The 17,473-nt window shown below is 39.4% G+C and overlaps 1 protein-coding gene across 6 annotated transcripts in view; it reads right to left on the reverse strand.

Moving 5' to 3' along the window:
* RNASEH2B (ribonuclease H2 subunit B) overlaps window positions 1-17,473 on the reverse strand; it is a 93,325-nt gene that overhangs the window by 20,017 nt on the left and 55,835 nt on the right. For 5 of the 6 annotated variants that reach the window (XM_054719785.1, XM_054719782.1, XM_054719781.1 and 2 more), the window contains exons 6-9: window positions 15,849-15,913; window positions 13,998-14,103; window positions 3,991-4,072; window positions 2,264-2,306 (exon numbers count right to left, since the gene is read on the reverse strand). In XM_054719785.1, the coding sequence (XP_054575760.1) occupies window positions 2,264-2,306; window positions 3,991-4,072; window positions 13,998-14,103; window positions 15,849-15,913 (296 nt within the window). The remainder of the gene's footprint in view (window positions 1-2,263; window positions 2,307-3,990; window positions 4,073-13,997; window positions 14,104-15,848; window positions 15,914-17,473) is intronic. The other variant, XM_054719786.1, reaches the window with a different exon arrangement.

Genomic DNA, 17,473 nt, shown 5'->3' on the forward strand with positions numbered 1-17,473 from the left:
CTACCCCTCTCTGCCAGCCTGGTCGCTCCTAACTGCCCCCCCCCACCAGCCTGGTCACCCCTCACAGTCTGCTGCCGGCCTGGTCACCCATGCAGCCTGCTTGTTCAGTCGTTTGGTTGTCCCTCACTAATCCCCCTGTAACCTAGTTGCCCCACACAGTTTGCTTGTTCAGTCATTTGGTCATTCCTCGGGCCGGCCCTGGGTGGCTGGGTAGCCAACATCCGGGGCTTGCCTGTGCCTTAGGCCGGCCCTGGGTGGCTGGGGGGCTGAGAGGACTGGGGGACTCTGGAGGCAGGTGTGCAGAGCGGCTGGACCTGCCTGAGGGCGGGCCCAGCTGTGCCACGCGCCTGCTGCCCCGGCAGGGCAGAGGGGACTGGGTGCCGCCATCTTCTGGCTGTGGGCGCCACCACCTTTGAGGGTGTGACAGTCAATTAGCATATTCCCTCCTTATTGGCTGTGGGTGCCGCCATCTTTGAGGGTGGGGCAGTCAATTAGCATATTCCCTCCTTATTGGCTGTGGGTGCTACCATCTCTGAGGGCAGGCAGTCAATTAGCATATTCCCTCCTTATTGGCTGTGGGTGCCGCCATCTTTGAGGGTGGGGCAGTCAATTAGCATATTCCCTCCTTATTGGCTGTGGGCGCTACCATCTCTGAGGGCAGGCAGTCAATTAGCATATTCCCTCCTTATTGGCTGTGGGCTCTGCCATCTTTGCAACGGTCTGAGGGTCAATTAGCATATTTTCTCTTTATTAGATAGGATATCTACTATATTTTTATATAGGTATCTGGCTAACCAACTCTTGAGTTTTGACAATACGTTATTATTCAGGTAAAATCTACAAAAATAAAAAAAAAATTGATGGTGAGCTCAGTACAATCTTTATTCCACATAACATCACTCCATGCAAGATGGATTTAGAATGCTTTAAAATACCAGGTGTGCCTGTTAATAATGCGGATTTTTTTCAATAGATGGAGTTACACATATGTTGATATATATGTGATTTGATATGTATGCTATTTTGTTGTATTGGCAGCAAGCTTCAAAACTTCATATGTCAAATTCGCTGAAGGTGTGATCATCATAGATATTTTTACGATTAAAAATGTCGAATTTCGTGCCAAAAAAAGAGCATTTGCGGGAAGTTTTAATTTATTACTTTATTTTGAAGAAAAGTGCTGCTGAAAGTTATCATATACTTCGGGAAGCTTATGGTGAACATGCTCCATCTCAAGATACTTGTGAATGCTGGTTTAAACGCTTTAAAAGTGATAATTTCAATGTGAAAGACAAAGAATGTCCAGGTCAATCGAAAACGTTTGAAGACCAGTAATTACAAGCATTATTGGATGAAGATGCGTCAGCAAACAATTTCCAATCGTTTACAAGCAGTGGGAAAGATTTTAAAGGAATGAAAATGGGTCCCACATCAACTGAACAAAAGACAAATGGAAAACCGAAAAGTCATCAGTAAAATGTTGCTTCAACAGCACGAAATAAAGTCTTTTTTGCATTGAATTGTGACTGGTGATGAAAAGTGGATTTATTTTGAGAATCCCAAACGCACAAAATCATGGGTTGATCCAGATCAACCCTCAACATTGACTGCAAGGCCAAATCGCTTCGGAAAGAAGACAATGCTCTGCGTTTGGTGGGATCAGGAAGGTGTGGTGTATTATGAGCTTCTAAAACCAGGTGAAACCGTTAATACTGATTGCTACCAACAAAAAATAATCCATTTGAACCACACTTAGATTGTGAGACGACCAGAATGTGCCAGAAGACACGACAAAGTAATTTTGCTTCATGATGACGCACCATCACACATTTCAAAACCAGTTAAAGACACTTAAAAGATCTTGCCTGGGAAGTATTAACCCACCCGCTGTATTCACCAGACCTTGCTCCTTCAGATTACCACTTGTTCCGATCGATGGCACACACACTTTCTGAGCAGTACTTCAAAACGTACGAAGAAGTGGAAAATTGGGTCTCTGAATGGTTTGCCTCAAAACAAGAAAAGTTCTATTGGGAAAGGATCTACAAATTACTTGAAAGATGGGGGAAATGTGTAGCTAGCGATGGACATTACTTTGAATAAAGCACTTTTGATGTTTCTCTTGAAATTATCATGTTTTCTTTGATTACAAATTCTGCATTATTAACCGATACACGTGGTATACTACAGCAAACTAAATGTATGTGGTAAAAGTATAACATTTTTCCAAGTTCTCCAAGAGATCTTAGTCACAGCTTCTTACCTTTGATGGAGGTTTTGGCAACGAAGCTGAATATTCTGGAAGCCTACGGAGTGAAAAATAAGATTTCTAGTCTTGGTTTTTCATAGACAAGCAAACAGAAAAGCTGGGCCTATTTAAGATTCAGTAAGTCTTCTTTCTTCTGACAGCTTCACCTCTATATACTTTAATGTACAATCATTGCAGTGTAAAGAATGAAATTTATCTAAATGAATAAATCTTCGCCCTAGCTGGTTTGGCCCAGTGAATAGAGCATTGGCCTGCAGACTGGAAATTCCTGGGTTTGATTCCAATCAAGGGCAAGTATCACGGTTGCAGGCTCCTCTCTGGCCCAGGCCCTGGTCAAGGCACATGCGGGAGGCAATCAATGTGTTTCTCTCACATCAATATTTTTCTCTGTCTTTCCCTCTCTCCTCCACTCTATCTAAAAACCAATGGAAAAATATCCTTGGGTGAGGATTAAAAAATAAATAAATAAATAAATAATAAATTACAAAATTTATATCAATCAATAAATCTTCATTTCACTGATTCCTTGTATTGGAATTGTCTGAACTAAAAAATAAAATTAGAACCCACTTGTTGAAATCAAATTGCTTTTCTTTAGCCTCCATAAATTTGCATTTTTGGCATTATAGTATTTCTTCTTCATAAATAATGAATCTAGCACATACTTAAAAGTTAAAATTATATTAACTGTTGACAAAAAGCCACACAAAATTTACCTTTTTTCCACCAGAGAGAAGTTTAATTGACATATCTTTCTCCCTAAATCTTTAACTTAAGCTTAAAAATTTTAGTTGAAAGAAAGGAATGTGAAATATAATGGAGTACAAAGACATAAGGTATCTAACTAGATAAGGAGCGACTAAGTAATCTAGGGAAATATTAAACAGAAGGATATGGTTATCAATTTAAAGCAGGCTTTCAACACATTTTAACCACGACAAAAAACAATTTCTGTTAGTTGTTTTTTAAAGTAGGACCTATGTAATTTGCTAAAAACAGCAACTATATCTATTAAAAAGTCATTTTATCTTCATGTATGGGAGGAAAACGTAATTAATTATAGGGATGAGAAAGTACATTAACTCATCACACACATGAAATCTGAAAAACAGTTACCTAAATCTAGAAAAAAAAACACATTTTTTTTTAAAGGTAAAGTCTTATATTATAAAGGAACACAAATGAAGTCATTCTTAAACCCTTCTGTCCTTAAAGACACAAGACTCTACTTTTTCCTTTTCTGGATTCCAAGTGCTGGGTGTAATAAAGTTACTCAGTGAACATCTTATTTTTTAGTTCAGACAATTCCAATTTCAACATCTAATGAAAATGGTACAAATCTTTAATGTAACTTTCAAAAATATTCTACACACCACCTATTTTCTTTGTCACTTTTATTTCTATTAAAATGATCAAAAGAACCAAATTTATGAAGTCTAAGGGGGGATAAAATTGTAACATAGTTCACTGTCTAAAATCACACCAACCCATAATTCCAATCCTAACACGAGTTCTCCCAATTAGTATCCACTAAATCAATTCATTTTAATCAAGGAATGTCCATTAAAAATCAATTCCAAACCATAGAGTTTATGACATAATTCTAGAATAATCTCTTATCGGAAACAGTGATATGATAAGCCATAAAGAAATAATATTTCTGGAACACCAAGAAGTGAAAAGGTACTTCTTAATTATGACTGAAGATGAACAATACTCACTTTAAATATTTAGATAGGTCATCACTTAATTCTTTAATGATGTAATCAGATATCAGGCCATGGGCATAACGAACATAGTCCTCTGAAAGAAATAGAAGAGTAAAAAAAAAATTTATAGTAATAATTATGAAAGATTTAAAGTCAAATTGACCAGAGTTCAAATTCTGACTTTATCTGGCCTTAAAAACTCAAGCTTCTCACCCGTTTCTTCATGTGTAAAATGGGGATGATAATGTGTATCTGTCAGAGTAGTGAGGTGATATGATGGATGAAGATATAAGATATCCAAGATATGATCATGTAATATAAGTACAACACAGTAGATGTCCACTAAATGACAGATAAAACCCAAATCCCAGGTTGTTTTCTTAGTTGAAGCCCTTGAATACAAATAAAGTTAAAAAATCAGCTATAACAATATGAAATATTGTTAGCTCTTTGAAAAAGACTAATTGTTTCTCTAGGTCTGTTTCAATATAATATAAATGTAATTATTGAACAGTAATGAGTATGCTCATTTAACTAATAAGCTTTATAAGAGTCCTAAACATTATATTATACTAGAGGCCTGGTACACAAAATTCGTGCACGGGGGTGGGGGGGTGGGGGTGGGTGTATGTGTGTGTCCCTCAGCCCAGCCTGCACCCTCTCCAATCTGGGACCCCTCAAGGGATGTCTGACTGCCCATGTAGTCAGACATCCCTCTTACAATCCAGGACTGCTGGCTCCCAACCGCTCACCTGCCTGCCTGCCTGATTGCCCCTAACCGCTTCTGCCTGCCAGCCTGATTGACACCTAACTGCTCCCCTGCCAGCCTGATTGCCCCTAACCACTTCTGCCTGCCAGCCTGATCAACGTCTAACTGCTCCCCTGCCAGCCTGATCAATGCCTAACTGCTTCCCTGCCAGCCTGATTGCCCCTAACTGCCCTCCCCTACACGCCTGGTCCCTCCCAACTGCCCTCCCCTACACGCCTGGTCCCTCCCAACTGCCCTCCCCTGCAGGCCTGGTCCCCCCCAACTGCCCTCCCCTGATGGCCATCTTGTAGCAGCCATCTTGTGTCCACATGGGGGCGGCCATCTTTGACCACATGGGGGTGGCCATCTTGTGTGTTGGAGTGATGGTCAATTTGCATATTACCTCTTTATTATACACTGAGTGGTCAGATTATTATGATCTTTAAACGCATAATAATCTGGCCACTCAGTGTGTGTGTGTGTGTGTGTGTGTGTGTGTGTGTGTGTGTGTGTGTGTATTAGAGGCCCAGTGCATGAATTTGTGCATGGGTGGGGTCCGGCCAGCCTGGCCAGGGGGAGGGGACATGGGCGGTTGGCCGGCCTGCCTGCTGGTCAAACTCCTGGTCGAGGGGACAATTTGCATATTAGCCTTTTATTATATAGGATATACACTGAGTGGCCAGATTATTATGCGTTCAGAGATCATAATAATCTGGCCACTCAGTGTATAGGATATTCTTCCAAACTAATAAAATGCAGAAAACAAAAAACAAAACAAAACTAAACTCAGCAGAGTATATAATCATTGATTTTAAAGCATCTGGATCCTTGGTACTGAGTGTTAATTAAATGCAGTTACATAAGACAATAAAATCTGTTTTAAAGCCTTGTTCCTTAATTCAGTATTTTATACAAGGGAGAATCAAATTTAATCATAAGATGGGATAATCACATCGGGATATAAACTATCAATATCCCAGGTTTGTTGCTAAGACATTTATTAGCTTCTTTTTTTCTTTCTCTTCTACCTTCAAGTTAAGGTAACAATTTGCCTCAGTAGTTTGTTAGAAAGTGTCTGCTTCTTGGATCACCTGATCTCAAAAAGTCGTAAGAGATTTTTACTGCCAATGTAGAAATGGAACACTTCTCAAAATGTGCTCATGGTTCTGAGCTAGCAATTATCCAATGAGTCATGAATGGACAAAACAATTTTAAGAATGTCATCATATCCTTTGTTTGTTTCTTTTCGTAGCATATCAAGCTAAAGATCTTGGAAAAGGAACTAGCATAAAGAGTGGCTGGGACACTAAATTGCAATATATTCTTATATTTACTAGTAGAGATTAGTAAAAACACTGGACTAGGAGCAGACGACCTGGCCTCCTAGCCAGGATGGTGACCTAGAATAGTCGTCCACTTCCCTGAGACTACAAATTCTCATTTTGTATTTATTTATTTTTTAAATCTTTATTGTTGAAAGTATTACATATGTTCCCTTTCTCTCCCATTGACCCCCTCCACCACACCCACCCCAGGCCCTCACCACCCCACTGTCTGCATCCATGGATTATGCATATATGCATACAAGGTCTTTGGGTGATTACCTCCTACCCACCCACCCTCCCTGCCTTCTCTCTGAGATTCCATACTCATGCTTCCATGTCTCTAGATCCACTCAGTTCATCAGTTTATTTTGTTAGATTCATATATAAATAAGATCATGTGATACTTGCCTTTCTCTGACTTATTTCACTTAGCATGATGCTCTCCAGGTCCCTCCATGCAGTCTTACCCCTACCAGACCTGAGGCCCTGAACCTAACTGTCCCCTATACCTGGGCTCCTTGAGCATTAAAGAGAAAAAATCAACATGATATAGAAAAATGTTAGTTACATGCAAACAAGTGGTTAGAATAAGATGGAACTTGGAGACATTGTAGAAAATAGGTCTACCTTTCATCTAGCACCAATATTCCACCTTTGTGTGCCAATCCAGCCAGCAGGATGAGCCTTGTTTCACACAGAGGTACTTCTTGCAAAGTGAGCACCAGATGTTGCTCTTCACCTTCTTGCATGGATTGTCTTTGTAAGACACTCCAGGATTTTGCTTGTTGTACCTGGAGTGCTTTTCCATGCACACAACACAGATATGATTAGACGATGTCCCAGGGGGAATCTCTGGAAAATGATTGCCTGGGGTCATCCGTTGAGGGCAGGGTTCCTTTTGTGGGTGGCGGTGGGCTGATGTCCTGTATCCACCAATAAGTTGCAGGCACAGTTTCTGAATATATCTGGTGAAATAAACTGGCTTTTTTGAAGCAGCTTGCTGCTTTGAAGCATACAAGATATAAGAATTACAACTGGCCCACATAAAAAATTTTATGAAAAGCCACCGGGGCCAGCGGTAATGACAACGAGACCGGTGAAGGCGGGTCATCTGGTCATTTTTGTCACAGCCACCCATATATTTATTATAGTCCTTCACCAGCTGTGGCATCTGTATTTCTTGCACACTGCCATCTTTATTTCTTCTGTTTATTACTACATTTTTGGCTGGATCGTGGTAGTTTGAAATAAATGTGATGGGCTTTCTATCCTGCCAAACTAAACATGTCACACTTTCTTGACATAGATAGTGACTGTCACCCCTAGCAAGTTTTTTTACACTTTTCAGCGACTTAGGAAACTGCTTCCTGTTTTGCTGCAGGGTTCCCACAATTCCTGTGTGTAATTCTGACAGTGCATATTTAGCAAGGGTTACAGAGTTGTAGAACTGGTCCATGACAAGCACATGAGATTCATTTTCCATTGCACATGAGGTCAGGAGACGAACGACTGTATTTCCTACTGCGCCCAAGTCTTTTATAGGCATTGGTGCAGCACCAGTGTAGATTTCTGCATTCAAACTGTAGCCAGTCTCACCTTCACAGAGAAGGAAAGACTTGATGCCCCACTTTGTGGGCTTATCCTTGATATACTGCTTGATGGCCAAGCGGTTTTTTGTCAGGATCATCCCCTCATCTAGGCTCAAATGTTGCTTTGGCAGATAGAAGTGGAGAAACTTGGGGAGCAGACTTTCCAAGAAAGGCCTAACTTTATATATTCTATCTGTCTTATCGATATCTGTGTCTTCCTCATCAATTATGTGTAAAAAACTCCAAAGGGCCAAGAATCTGTCTCGAGTCATAACATTTCGAAATCCGGGAGTAAGCCCAACAAAGTCAGAGCCCTCATTTGTCCAATAATCCCGATAGCTGGGCTTCATACATAAGTATTTCATATGGATCCTCAGTCCAAGAAAAGCCTTCATTTCTTCCACTGTAGCATCCTTGAAATTTTTGGCATTGTAGGAGTTGGGCTTTGCTATATGCAATTGGTGGGCCCGGAGGTTGGTTTTCTCTGTCAAATTTTGCCAGAAAGTATCATCCAAAAACAAGGATAAAAAGTCAATCGATTCACTCTCCTCTGTGATAGATCCAGGAATGTCCACTGAGCCTTTTCCATCCTCATTGAAATTCAGATCTGTATTTGGTGATACAAAACTCCTTGTCCAACCTTCATCACCACCTAGATCTCCCCCATCAGCTGTTTGAGGGACACGCCCCCCTTCTCTTACTATCGATCTAGCTCTAGATCTATAAGGTTCAAGATTCTCCTCATCACTCGAGCTCTCACTGTCTGTGTCACTTGAACTGGAAACATATTCTTGATGAAATTCTGACTCCTCAGAGTCTGAATCAACCAAAGTATCAACCACCTGTTGGACTGTGATAAGCCTAGACCTACTTCACTTTCCTGTTGAAGTGCTTGGTTCATCAGCCACTCGTTTCATTGTGAATTTTCAGAATTTTTTCACGTCAAACCACACAAAGTCAATTCAAACACATGGGGGCAGACATTTGCAATGGCTAACCATGAGGTTTGACCACAATTGGTTGGTTATTTTTAGTTTGTGACACATATTTTTCAAGTACTAGGCAAAGTACCGAAAATTAGGTACAGCGGTATAGTGGCAGATTCGGAAATTACCGAAAAATCGGTACAGCGGTCTGGTAGGGTTAAAGGGTAAGTGATTCTTCTTTTTTACTGTTACATAGTATTCCATGTTATAAATGTACCACAGTTTTTTATCTCATCATCTACTGATGAGCATTGGGCTGTCTCCAGATCTTAGCTATTGTAAATTGTGCTGCTATGAACGTACGGGTGCACACATTCTTTCTGATTGGTGTTTCTGATTTCTTAGGATATATTCCTAGAAGTGGGATCACTGGATCAAATGGCAGTTCCATTATTTAAGTTTTTGAGGAAACTCCATACAGTTTTTCATAGTGGCTGCACCAGTCTGCATTCCCACCAGCAGTGTACTAGGATTCCCTTTTCTCCACATCCTTGCCAACACTTGTCATTTGTTGATGGCAGTCATTCTGACAGGTGTGAGGTGATACCTCATTGTCATTTTAATTTGCATCTCTCTGATGATCAGTGAACTTTGAACATTTTTTCATGTCTGTTGGCCATCTGTATGTCCCCTTTGGAGAAATGTCTATTTAGGTCTTTTGCCCATTTTTTAATTGAATTGTTTGTCTTCCCTCTGTTAAGTTGCATGTCTTCCTTATATATTTTGGATATTAGGCCTTTATCAGACGTATCATTGCCAAATACATTCTCCCATACAGTGGGCTCCCTTTTCAATTTTGTTGATTGCCAGAAGCCAATTCCAGCATGTCAGCAGCGTTGAATCATCTGGGATGGCTGAGGGCATCTCCCCCAAACCTGAATAGGATAATTGCTTGCTGCCAGACAGCTCAGGGCATTTTATTGCTTCCTGTTGGTCGAACACCTGAACAGCTGTAGGCTATTCCTCAAACTGACAATGCTTCTGTACCCTTTGAAACCTTACCCTTTGAAGTGTTTATCTCCACCTTGCCTTAGGACAGTGGTCGGCAAACTGCGGCTTGCGAGCTGAGGTTTGCCGCTCTGTTGACTAATGAGTTTGTCGACCACTGCCTTAGGACAAATTGTGTTAATAAATAGCACAGGGGTCCTTAGACAAGGGGTAGTCTTCAGTTCCTTTAGCTGAAGATCCTCTGACCCCCAATGCCTTTCAAAATTATCTTTTGTCATTGGACTCCTTGAATCTATGCATCAGCCCCTTTCTCCAGATTGCTGAACCCTTTGTAAGGCTGGGACAAGAACCCCGGCAGTTGATGGTTTATTTTGCTGTGCAGAAGCTTTTTATTTTGATGTAGTCCCTTTTGTTTATTTTCTTAGTTTCCTTTGCCCTAAGAACAGTGGTTCCCAATGTGGGGCACACACCCCACAGGGGGCAATTTGATTTTTAAGGGCGGCAATTCGAGAATGAGTTATTAACAGTGAATTTTTTGCATTTCTTATGGTTCTAGGGGCCTCATATACAGAATATGAATACATATTGTGTCATATTTATGCATTTCAGTTCTCTATTATATGTTATGAAACTTTATTTGCTATTTTTTCATATCACTTCATACTGTTATTTTTTTTTTTAACAATTTCTAGGTGACATCTTCATCAGTACTTCAACTGTCCTTTTGTTCTTTTATTTTTCTCTTTCCTGGATGCCATGTTCTCTGGAAGCTTGTTTAGACCAAGTTTATGGCCTTTTAGGCTTCCTCCACCACATGAAGAGGAGTTCACTTTTTGAATAATAAGAATTATATGTCACAAGGGGGCATCAGGATTTTAGAGATGCTTAGGTGGGGCATGGCCAAAAAAAGGTTGGGAACCACTGCCCTAGGAGATGTATTCGTAAACGTATTGCTACGAGAAATGTCTGAGATTTTGCTGCCTATGGTTTCTTCTAGGATTTTTATGGTTTCCTGACTTACATTTAGGTATTTTATCCATTTTGAGTTTATTATTGTGTATGGTGTAAGTTGATGGTCTAGTTTCTTTTTTTGTTGTTTTGTTTTTGCTTTTACCTAATTTTCCCAACACCATTTATTGAAGAGATTGTCTTTCCTCCATTGTATAATCTTATCTCCTTTGTCAAATATTAATTGAGCATGATGGTCTGGGTTGATTTCTGGGATCTCTGTTCTGTTCCATTTATCTATATGCCTATTCTTGTGCTAGTACCAGGCAGTTTTGATTATGGTGGCTGTGTAGTATAACTTGATATCTGGTATTGTGATTCCTCCAACTCTGTTCTTCTTTCTCAAGACTGCTGTAGCTATGGGGGTCTCTTTTGGTTTCATATAAATTTTTGGAGTATTTGTTCCAGATCTGTGAAATATGCCGTTAGTATTTTAATAGGGGTTGCACTGAATCTGTAGATTGCCTTTGGTAGTATAGACATTTTAATGATGTTGATTCTACCAATCCATGAACACAGTATACTACTCAACTTGTTTATATCTTCTTCTATCTCTTTTCAATGTCCTGTAGTTTTCCGAGTACAAGTCTTTTACCTCCTTGGTTAAGTTTATTCTTTAGTATCTTAATTTTTTTGTGGCAATGGTAAACGGGATTTTTGTTTGTTTGTTTGTTTCTCTTTCTGAGAATTCATTATTGGTGTATAAAAAAGCCATCCATTTTTGGGTATTGATTTTGTATCTTGCTACATTACCAAATTCATTTATTAATCTAGTAGTTTTTTTGTGGAGTCTTTAGAGTTTTCTATGTACAATATCATATCATCTGTGAATAATGAGAGTTTGCTTCTTCCTTTCCAATTTGGATGTCTTTTATTTCTTCTTGTCTGATCGCTGTGGCTAGTACTTCCAGTACTATGTTGAATAAGAGTGGTAAAAGCAGACATCCCTGTCTTGTTCCTATTCTTAGGGGAAATGGTTTTAGTTTTTGCCCACTGAGTATGATGTTTGCTATAAGTTTGTCATATATGGCCTTTATCATGTTGAAATATGCTCCCTTTATTCCCACTTTGCTGAGAGTTTTTATCAAAAATGGTGTTGGATTTTGACAAATGCTTTTTCTGCATTGATTGATATGATCATGTGATTTTTGTCTTTCAATTTGTTTATGTGATGTATCATGTTTATTGATTTGTGAATATTGTACCAGCCTTGCATCCTTGGAATAAATCACACTTGGTCACAGTTATGATCTTTTTAATATATTGCTGGATCCGATTTGCTAATATTTTGTTGATATCTCTATTTCATTTATCTTTTCTTCTGGAGAATTCTTTGGTTCTTTCATTTGGGGGTTGTTTCTTTGTCTCCTCATTATTGCTGCCTGTTTGGGTTTTTGATTATGTATTAGATAGATCTGCTATGCCTCTCAATCTCTAGTGCAGAATAGTGTCAAAGGCTATTTCTGACTAATCAGATCAGGCAAAGACTCAAAGACTCCAGAGACCGCCTCTGCCTACAGACTTAATAGGATTTTGTCTTGAATAGCCCTCAGGCAATCATCCACAGGTGTGGTGAAAGTTTTTTCAACAGGGTAGGGCAATTGCTTCTGCCTGGAGGCTAATTGCTATTTTTAGTCTTTTAATGGGCCTCAGATATTCTGGTGTTTTCTAATAGAGTGGGTCAACTATATTCCCCCACAGGTAAAACCGCTTAGATAGCAATTGTCTTCATGAGAAAGGTGACCTCCACAATGCGAGGGAATGACTCAGCACAGGAAACCAGGGTGTCTGCCTTCTGGTTTCTAACCCCAGAGCCCCCAATCCTGGCTTCTTCTCACACAGCTCCAGTCCACTATGTCCTCCCTCTGCCAAAGTACAAGGGGAGTGGCTCCAGAGGGAATTTTGTGTTGGCCCTTTAAGAGGGTGCTTGCATTCCTATCCATCTCTCCCTGGTAGACAGCAACCCCGCTGCTTTTCACAGCCAGATGTTATGTGGGTACCCTTCTCAGTTCTGGTGCTCTCTGCTGGAAGGCCCAGCTTGGGGATTAGACCCTAGAGTTCTCAGTGGCAACCCTGCACAGCTGAGATATCTCATGTGGAAGCCCGGGACTTCATTGTGGGAGCCCAGCCAGCCCTTTTGCGCCTCCGTCCCTCCTACCAGTCTCTATGCGTTCTCCACTTTCTATGCTTGGTTTCCAGGGTTCTCTCCAGTGAGTCTTCAGTTGATTATTCAGGAAGTATTTCTGTATTTTAGTTGTAATTCCACCTTGGTCCTGGGAGCATGTCCGTGCAACATCCACTTACTCCACCAACATTTTTAATCACCCAATTTTTCATTTTTTAAAATGACATCTGCCTAAATAACCTCTAACATCGCTTCTCGTACTTAAAAAAAAAAATACTATGGTTTTATCCATCTATCCATCCACTTATCTGTTAAAACCTTTCCTTTTGTTAAAACCAACCAAAGAACCTGATGGCAGCTGGTATAGTGAGGGTGCTGTCCACCATCCCAGAATGGCTGGAGCCAGCTATCATCTGTCTGTGCTAGGTGTTCAAGGCATATTTCTGCAAATCAAAGACTGCCTCAATTATGATAAATCACAAACAGGGCACTGTTCCTAATTTTTACTTTTTTATGACTAAAGTCAGGTGTTTCACAATTGTATACCCAGAACAGGAGAACACTGAGCTGAAGGTTGAAATCAGGATAATTTCTGCCCTGCCATTTGAGAATGTTAATTGCATTATATAGCTGTTTTTATTCAATAAGTAAGAGTATACTACACTAGAAAAAGCAAAATAATGCACTTCAATAACCCCAAAGAATAAAAAATTGCTAAATGAATCAAGTTTTATCTAAAATTGAAGTACTGAGACCTAATGTAGGACAAATGCTTCTGTAGAGAAAGATGCGAACAGATGCAGCTCGCTAGACAGCCTATACCACACAAATAATACAAGAAGAAGCTTGAGTGTGGGCTTAGGACTAAACCAGCTCCTTAGCAGCTTAGCTTCACCATTTAACCGCAATGCAACTTTGGACAGAGCCTCAAGAATGAGACTTATTGGAGTCAGGTGAGATAATGTGTGTACACTGGCAACTTAGCAAAAGGCTTGGCATATGATACACTCTCAGTAAACGAAAGGCAGAGCTGTTAGGGTTGTTATTATTAGTGCAAAATAAATATTTGCTGAATGAATGATTTAAAAGTATCAATTAGTGACAGACGTGACTTATGGTAGAAACATTACGTGGTTCTGAAATAAAATGCACACCTGTCACAAGATGAGAAGACATGGTAAGAATGTAAAGCTTCTCAAACATTAAGATTTTAAAACTATAAGGTAGGCATTTATAACATAAGCAACATACTCCAGATAAGAATACTTTCTGATGAGTCTATTTACTTACCTTCTCTGTCACTGGAAATCTGGTGACCGGAGAAAAATGCAGTTGATTGTACCCGGGCACCGACATTTATGTTATTGGTTTTTAATGCTGCCACAGTCTGATTAACCTATGAAATAACCAAAAGGGGAATATTAGGGTATTTTGAACTAACTCCAGAAATCTACAAGTTTCCAGATAAGTATTCAATCCATTTAAGATCCAGGAAGAAAAATTTCTTCAGGAGATATCAGAAGATGAGAGACAGCTGCATATTTGGGGAACGGTTGAGCAGCAGCCATAGCATTTCAGGATGATCTCTATATACTTCTTAAGGGCTACACAATAGACAGCACTGATTCTGGAACCCGGCTGCTTGCTTGGTTTGCTCTGTGACCATGGGCTATTTACTTAACCTCTCAGTAAAATGGGGATAAAAACAGAATCTACCTCATAGGATTGTTATAAAGATTAAATGAGTTAATATACAGGGTGGGCAAAAGTACATTTACAGTTGTTCGTATGGAAAAAAAATACACGTTAATAAATAATAATACAAGTATAAACTCTGCTTCACATACTCACAACTGCAAACTTACTTTTGCCCCACCCTGTATGTAAGGGCCCTTAGATCAGAACCTGGCATAAAGTTTATATGTAATAATTTTCTAAACAAAGTAAATAATGTAAATTTCCCAAATCCTAGGAATTTAAGAAAGGAAACATAATAAATATAAATTTCACTTTGCTATTCATGTCATTATTATTTGTTAAGAGCAAAAACTAAATGTCAAGATTCTGTTCAGGACTTACACTCATTCTTCACTAATAGTAGACTATTACTAAGGTGAATGAAAAGTGAAACATAGAGGCACCTTTAAAATTTTTTCACTACGCTGTACAGGAGCCTAATTAATTTTACTTTTATAGGTTCATTTCCATGCTCCTAGGCTCCTAATATGTCCAATAACATATGACACACAAACAGGTTTTTCACAAGATGGAAGACAGTAGATGAGAATCCTAGGAATCAGTACTGTAACTACTGGTATCATTGACTTGCAAAAACTCTCAGCAACAGATATCCTCTGGTAAGATTCTTAAGCAATGTCAAAGTACACTGCATCCTTAGACTAATGGGTTTCAAAGTATTTTTTTGTGTTGTTGTCTTTTTAGCCACAACCCACAGTAAGAAATACACAGCAACCCAATACTGAAACACATATATAAATATGTTTCATAGAGCCATACTTAATACTTGCCCTTACTTTATTAAATTTTAACACATCCTATCTATCCTATCCCATTCCAATACTGATTGTGATTTACTAAATCAATTTGGAAACACTACCAGACCTTACATGCAGTCGGTCTACTTCTTAGGATCACTAAGTACAAAGGGTGCCTGGAAGATGACTCTTCTTCAGCATCCAGATACAGAGCGGGACACACGTCCTCTAAGCCTGAATCCAGTCGGCCTCAGGCCCCTGCCTGGCTGCTGTGAGCAACACCCACCTCTGAGACAACTGTAGGACCAACCGCAGCAAATGCACATCAGGCCCGGTATAGTCTAGCTTGGAAGATTCAAATCTATACCAACAAAGAGCAAGAACTTCTTTCATTCAGTGGTGCAGATCATGGGAAAATGGGGATGCAGATCAAAACAAAAACAAAAAAAAAACCATCTAGCAAACTCCAGAGACATGAGTTAGGATGAAAAGTGAAAGATTTCTTCTCATATTGGATATCCTTAGACAGTTTTCCTGTCTTAGTTGGAAATACAAGATAGTCTTTGGTTTACGACTTACCACATTCTCTAGTTTTAAAAAGGTGTACTGAATTCTTTCTGCCATAGGCACTGGAGAGGTACTATACCTTTTTTTCCAGCCACTTTAATGTCTTCTCTTTGCTGTACTTGTAATATTTCTTTTTGCCTATTTCTGGATTAAATTAAAAGAAAAAAAAGAAGACTGAGCATAGTAGATTAAAGAGAAATAAAATGCATAAGGTTATATCATATACAACAGGGGTGGGGAACGTCTGGCCCCAGGGCCGTGTAAGGCCTTCGAAATAATTTGGTCTGGGCCTGTCAAGGCATTAGGGGTGAGTTAATTAAATGTTTGACCAAACATAGCAGGCTAATTTTTAAGTTGATAATTTTGTATGGCCCACAAATGATGTTATAAATATCCAAATGGCCCTTGGCAGAAAAAAATGTTCCCCACTCCTGATGTTCAAGATAATTTTAAAATATTTTATATTAGTGTATATTCTTGAAAAACTCAATTTGCAAACCTGTGAGTGTACTGGAGACATTAAAAAAATTCCAAAACAGCCCTGGCCAGGTGGCTCTGTTGGTTGGAGTGTCTTCCAATACACAAAAGGTTGTGGGTTCGATTCCCATTCAGGGCACATACCTAGGTTGCTGGTTAAGTCTCAGTCGGGGTAAGTGTGGTAGGCAACTTATCCATGTTTCTCTCTCATATCCATATTTCTCCCCCACCCCCATCTCTAAAAATCAATAAGCATATCCTTAGGTGAGGATAAAAAAAAAAATCCAGAACAGAATTTGGTTGGAAGTATCCAACCATTAAAGGAGTGGGAATTTAAACAAATCAGATTATACACACAAATCTGTAGAAAAGATAATTTTTAAAACAGAAAATTAGCAAGTGAAGAAAACTTCATTTCTCTGCATAATTTTAAGCTCACTTCAATGTTTTCAATGAAAGACTACTTTTGTAAAATAAAAACAAAAATCCCATAAAAGAAAATTGAAACTAAATGCAGATGCCTATGAACATTCCTTTATCAAATATATGTTGTTAACTACTCAGTACTGTCATGATGGGATTAGTGGGGAAAAAGAAAAGATAGATCTCTCTTTCACTGTATTCCAGTATAAACATTGCTTTCAGGGGAATTTAGATTTATGATACGTTCAACCCAGCCCTTTTATATATGGGATAAAAGTTCCATGTCTTATAATTTATACTTCCTGTCCTCACAATCTACCTAGTATTACCTACCATGTCACTGAACCACTATTTCCTGGGTAACTCTTCATTCATGGGGAGTCTTGGTTTCTGTGCAATCAGTGCAGGGACACATCCACTCCCACTTCCTGCCCCCACACAGGAGTTACCCTGTGACCACTGGATAAGGGCAGATGCAAACACCAGCTTATGGCTCTGTCAGAGCCATCCTAGATTACACAGAATGACATTTTCTCTTTCTCTCCTCTGTAATAGTAGTGGGAAATGGAAACTACCCTATTTTTCCGGGTATAAGACACCCCCATGTATAAGACGCCCCCAACTTTTCCAACCCCAAATTAAGAAATCAATATTTTAAACATTTTGCTGGTTTTCCTCTTAAGGCTTTCTTCTTTTTTGGCATCTTAAGGAGTTGTTCTTCCTGTTTTATCCATTGTCTGATCATACACTCAGTGAGAGGAGGTCCAAATTGTCTCTCTGCAGCTCTATTTCCATGCTCTTTTG

This window comes from Eptesicus fuscus, chromosome 8 (assembly GCF_027574615.1).
Source record: "Eptesicus fuscus isolate TK198812 chromosome 8, DD_ASM_mEF_20220401, whole genome shotgun sequence".
NCBI lineage: Eukaryota > Metazoa > Chordata > Mammalia > Chiroptera > Vespertilionidae > Eptesicus > Eptesicus fuscus.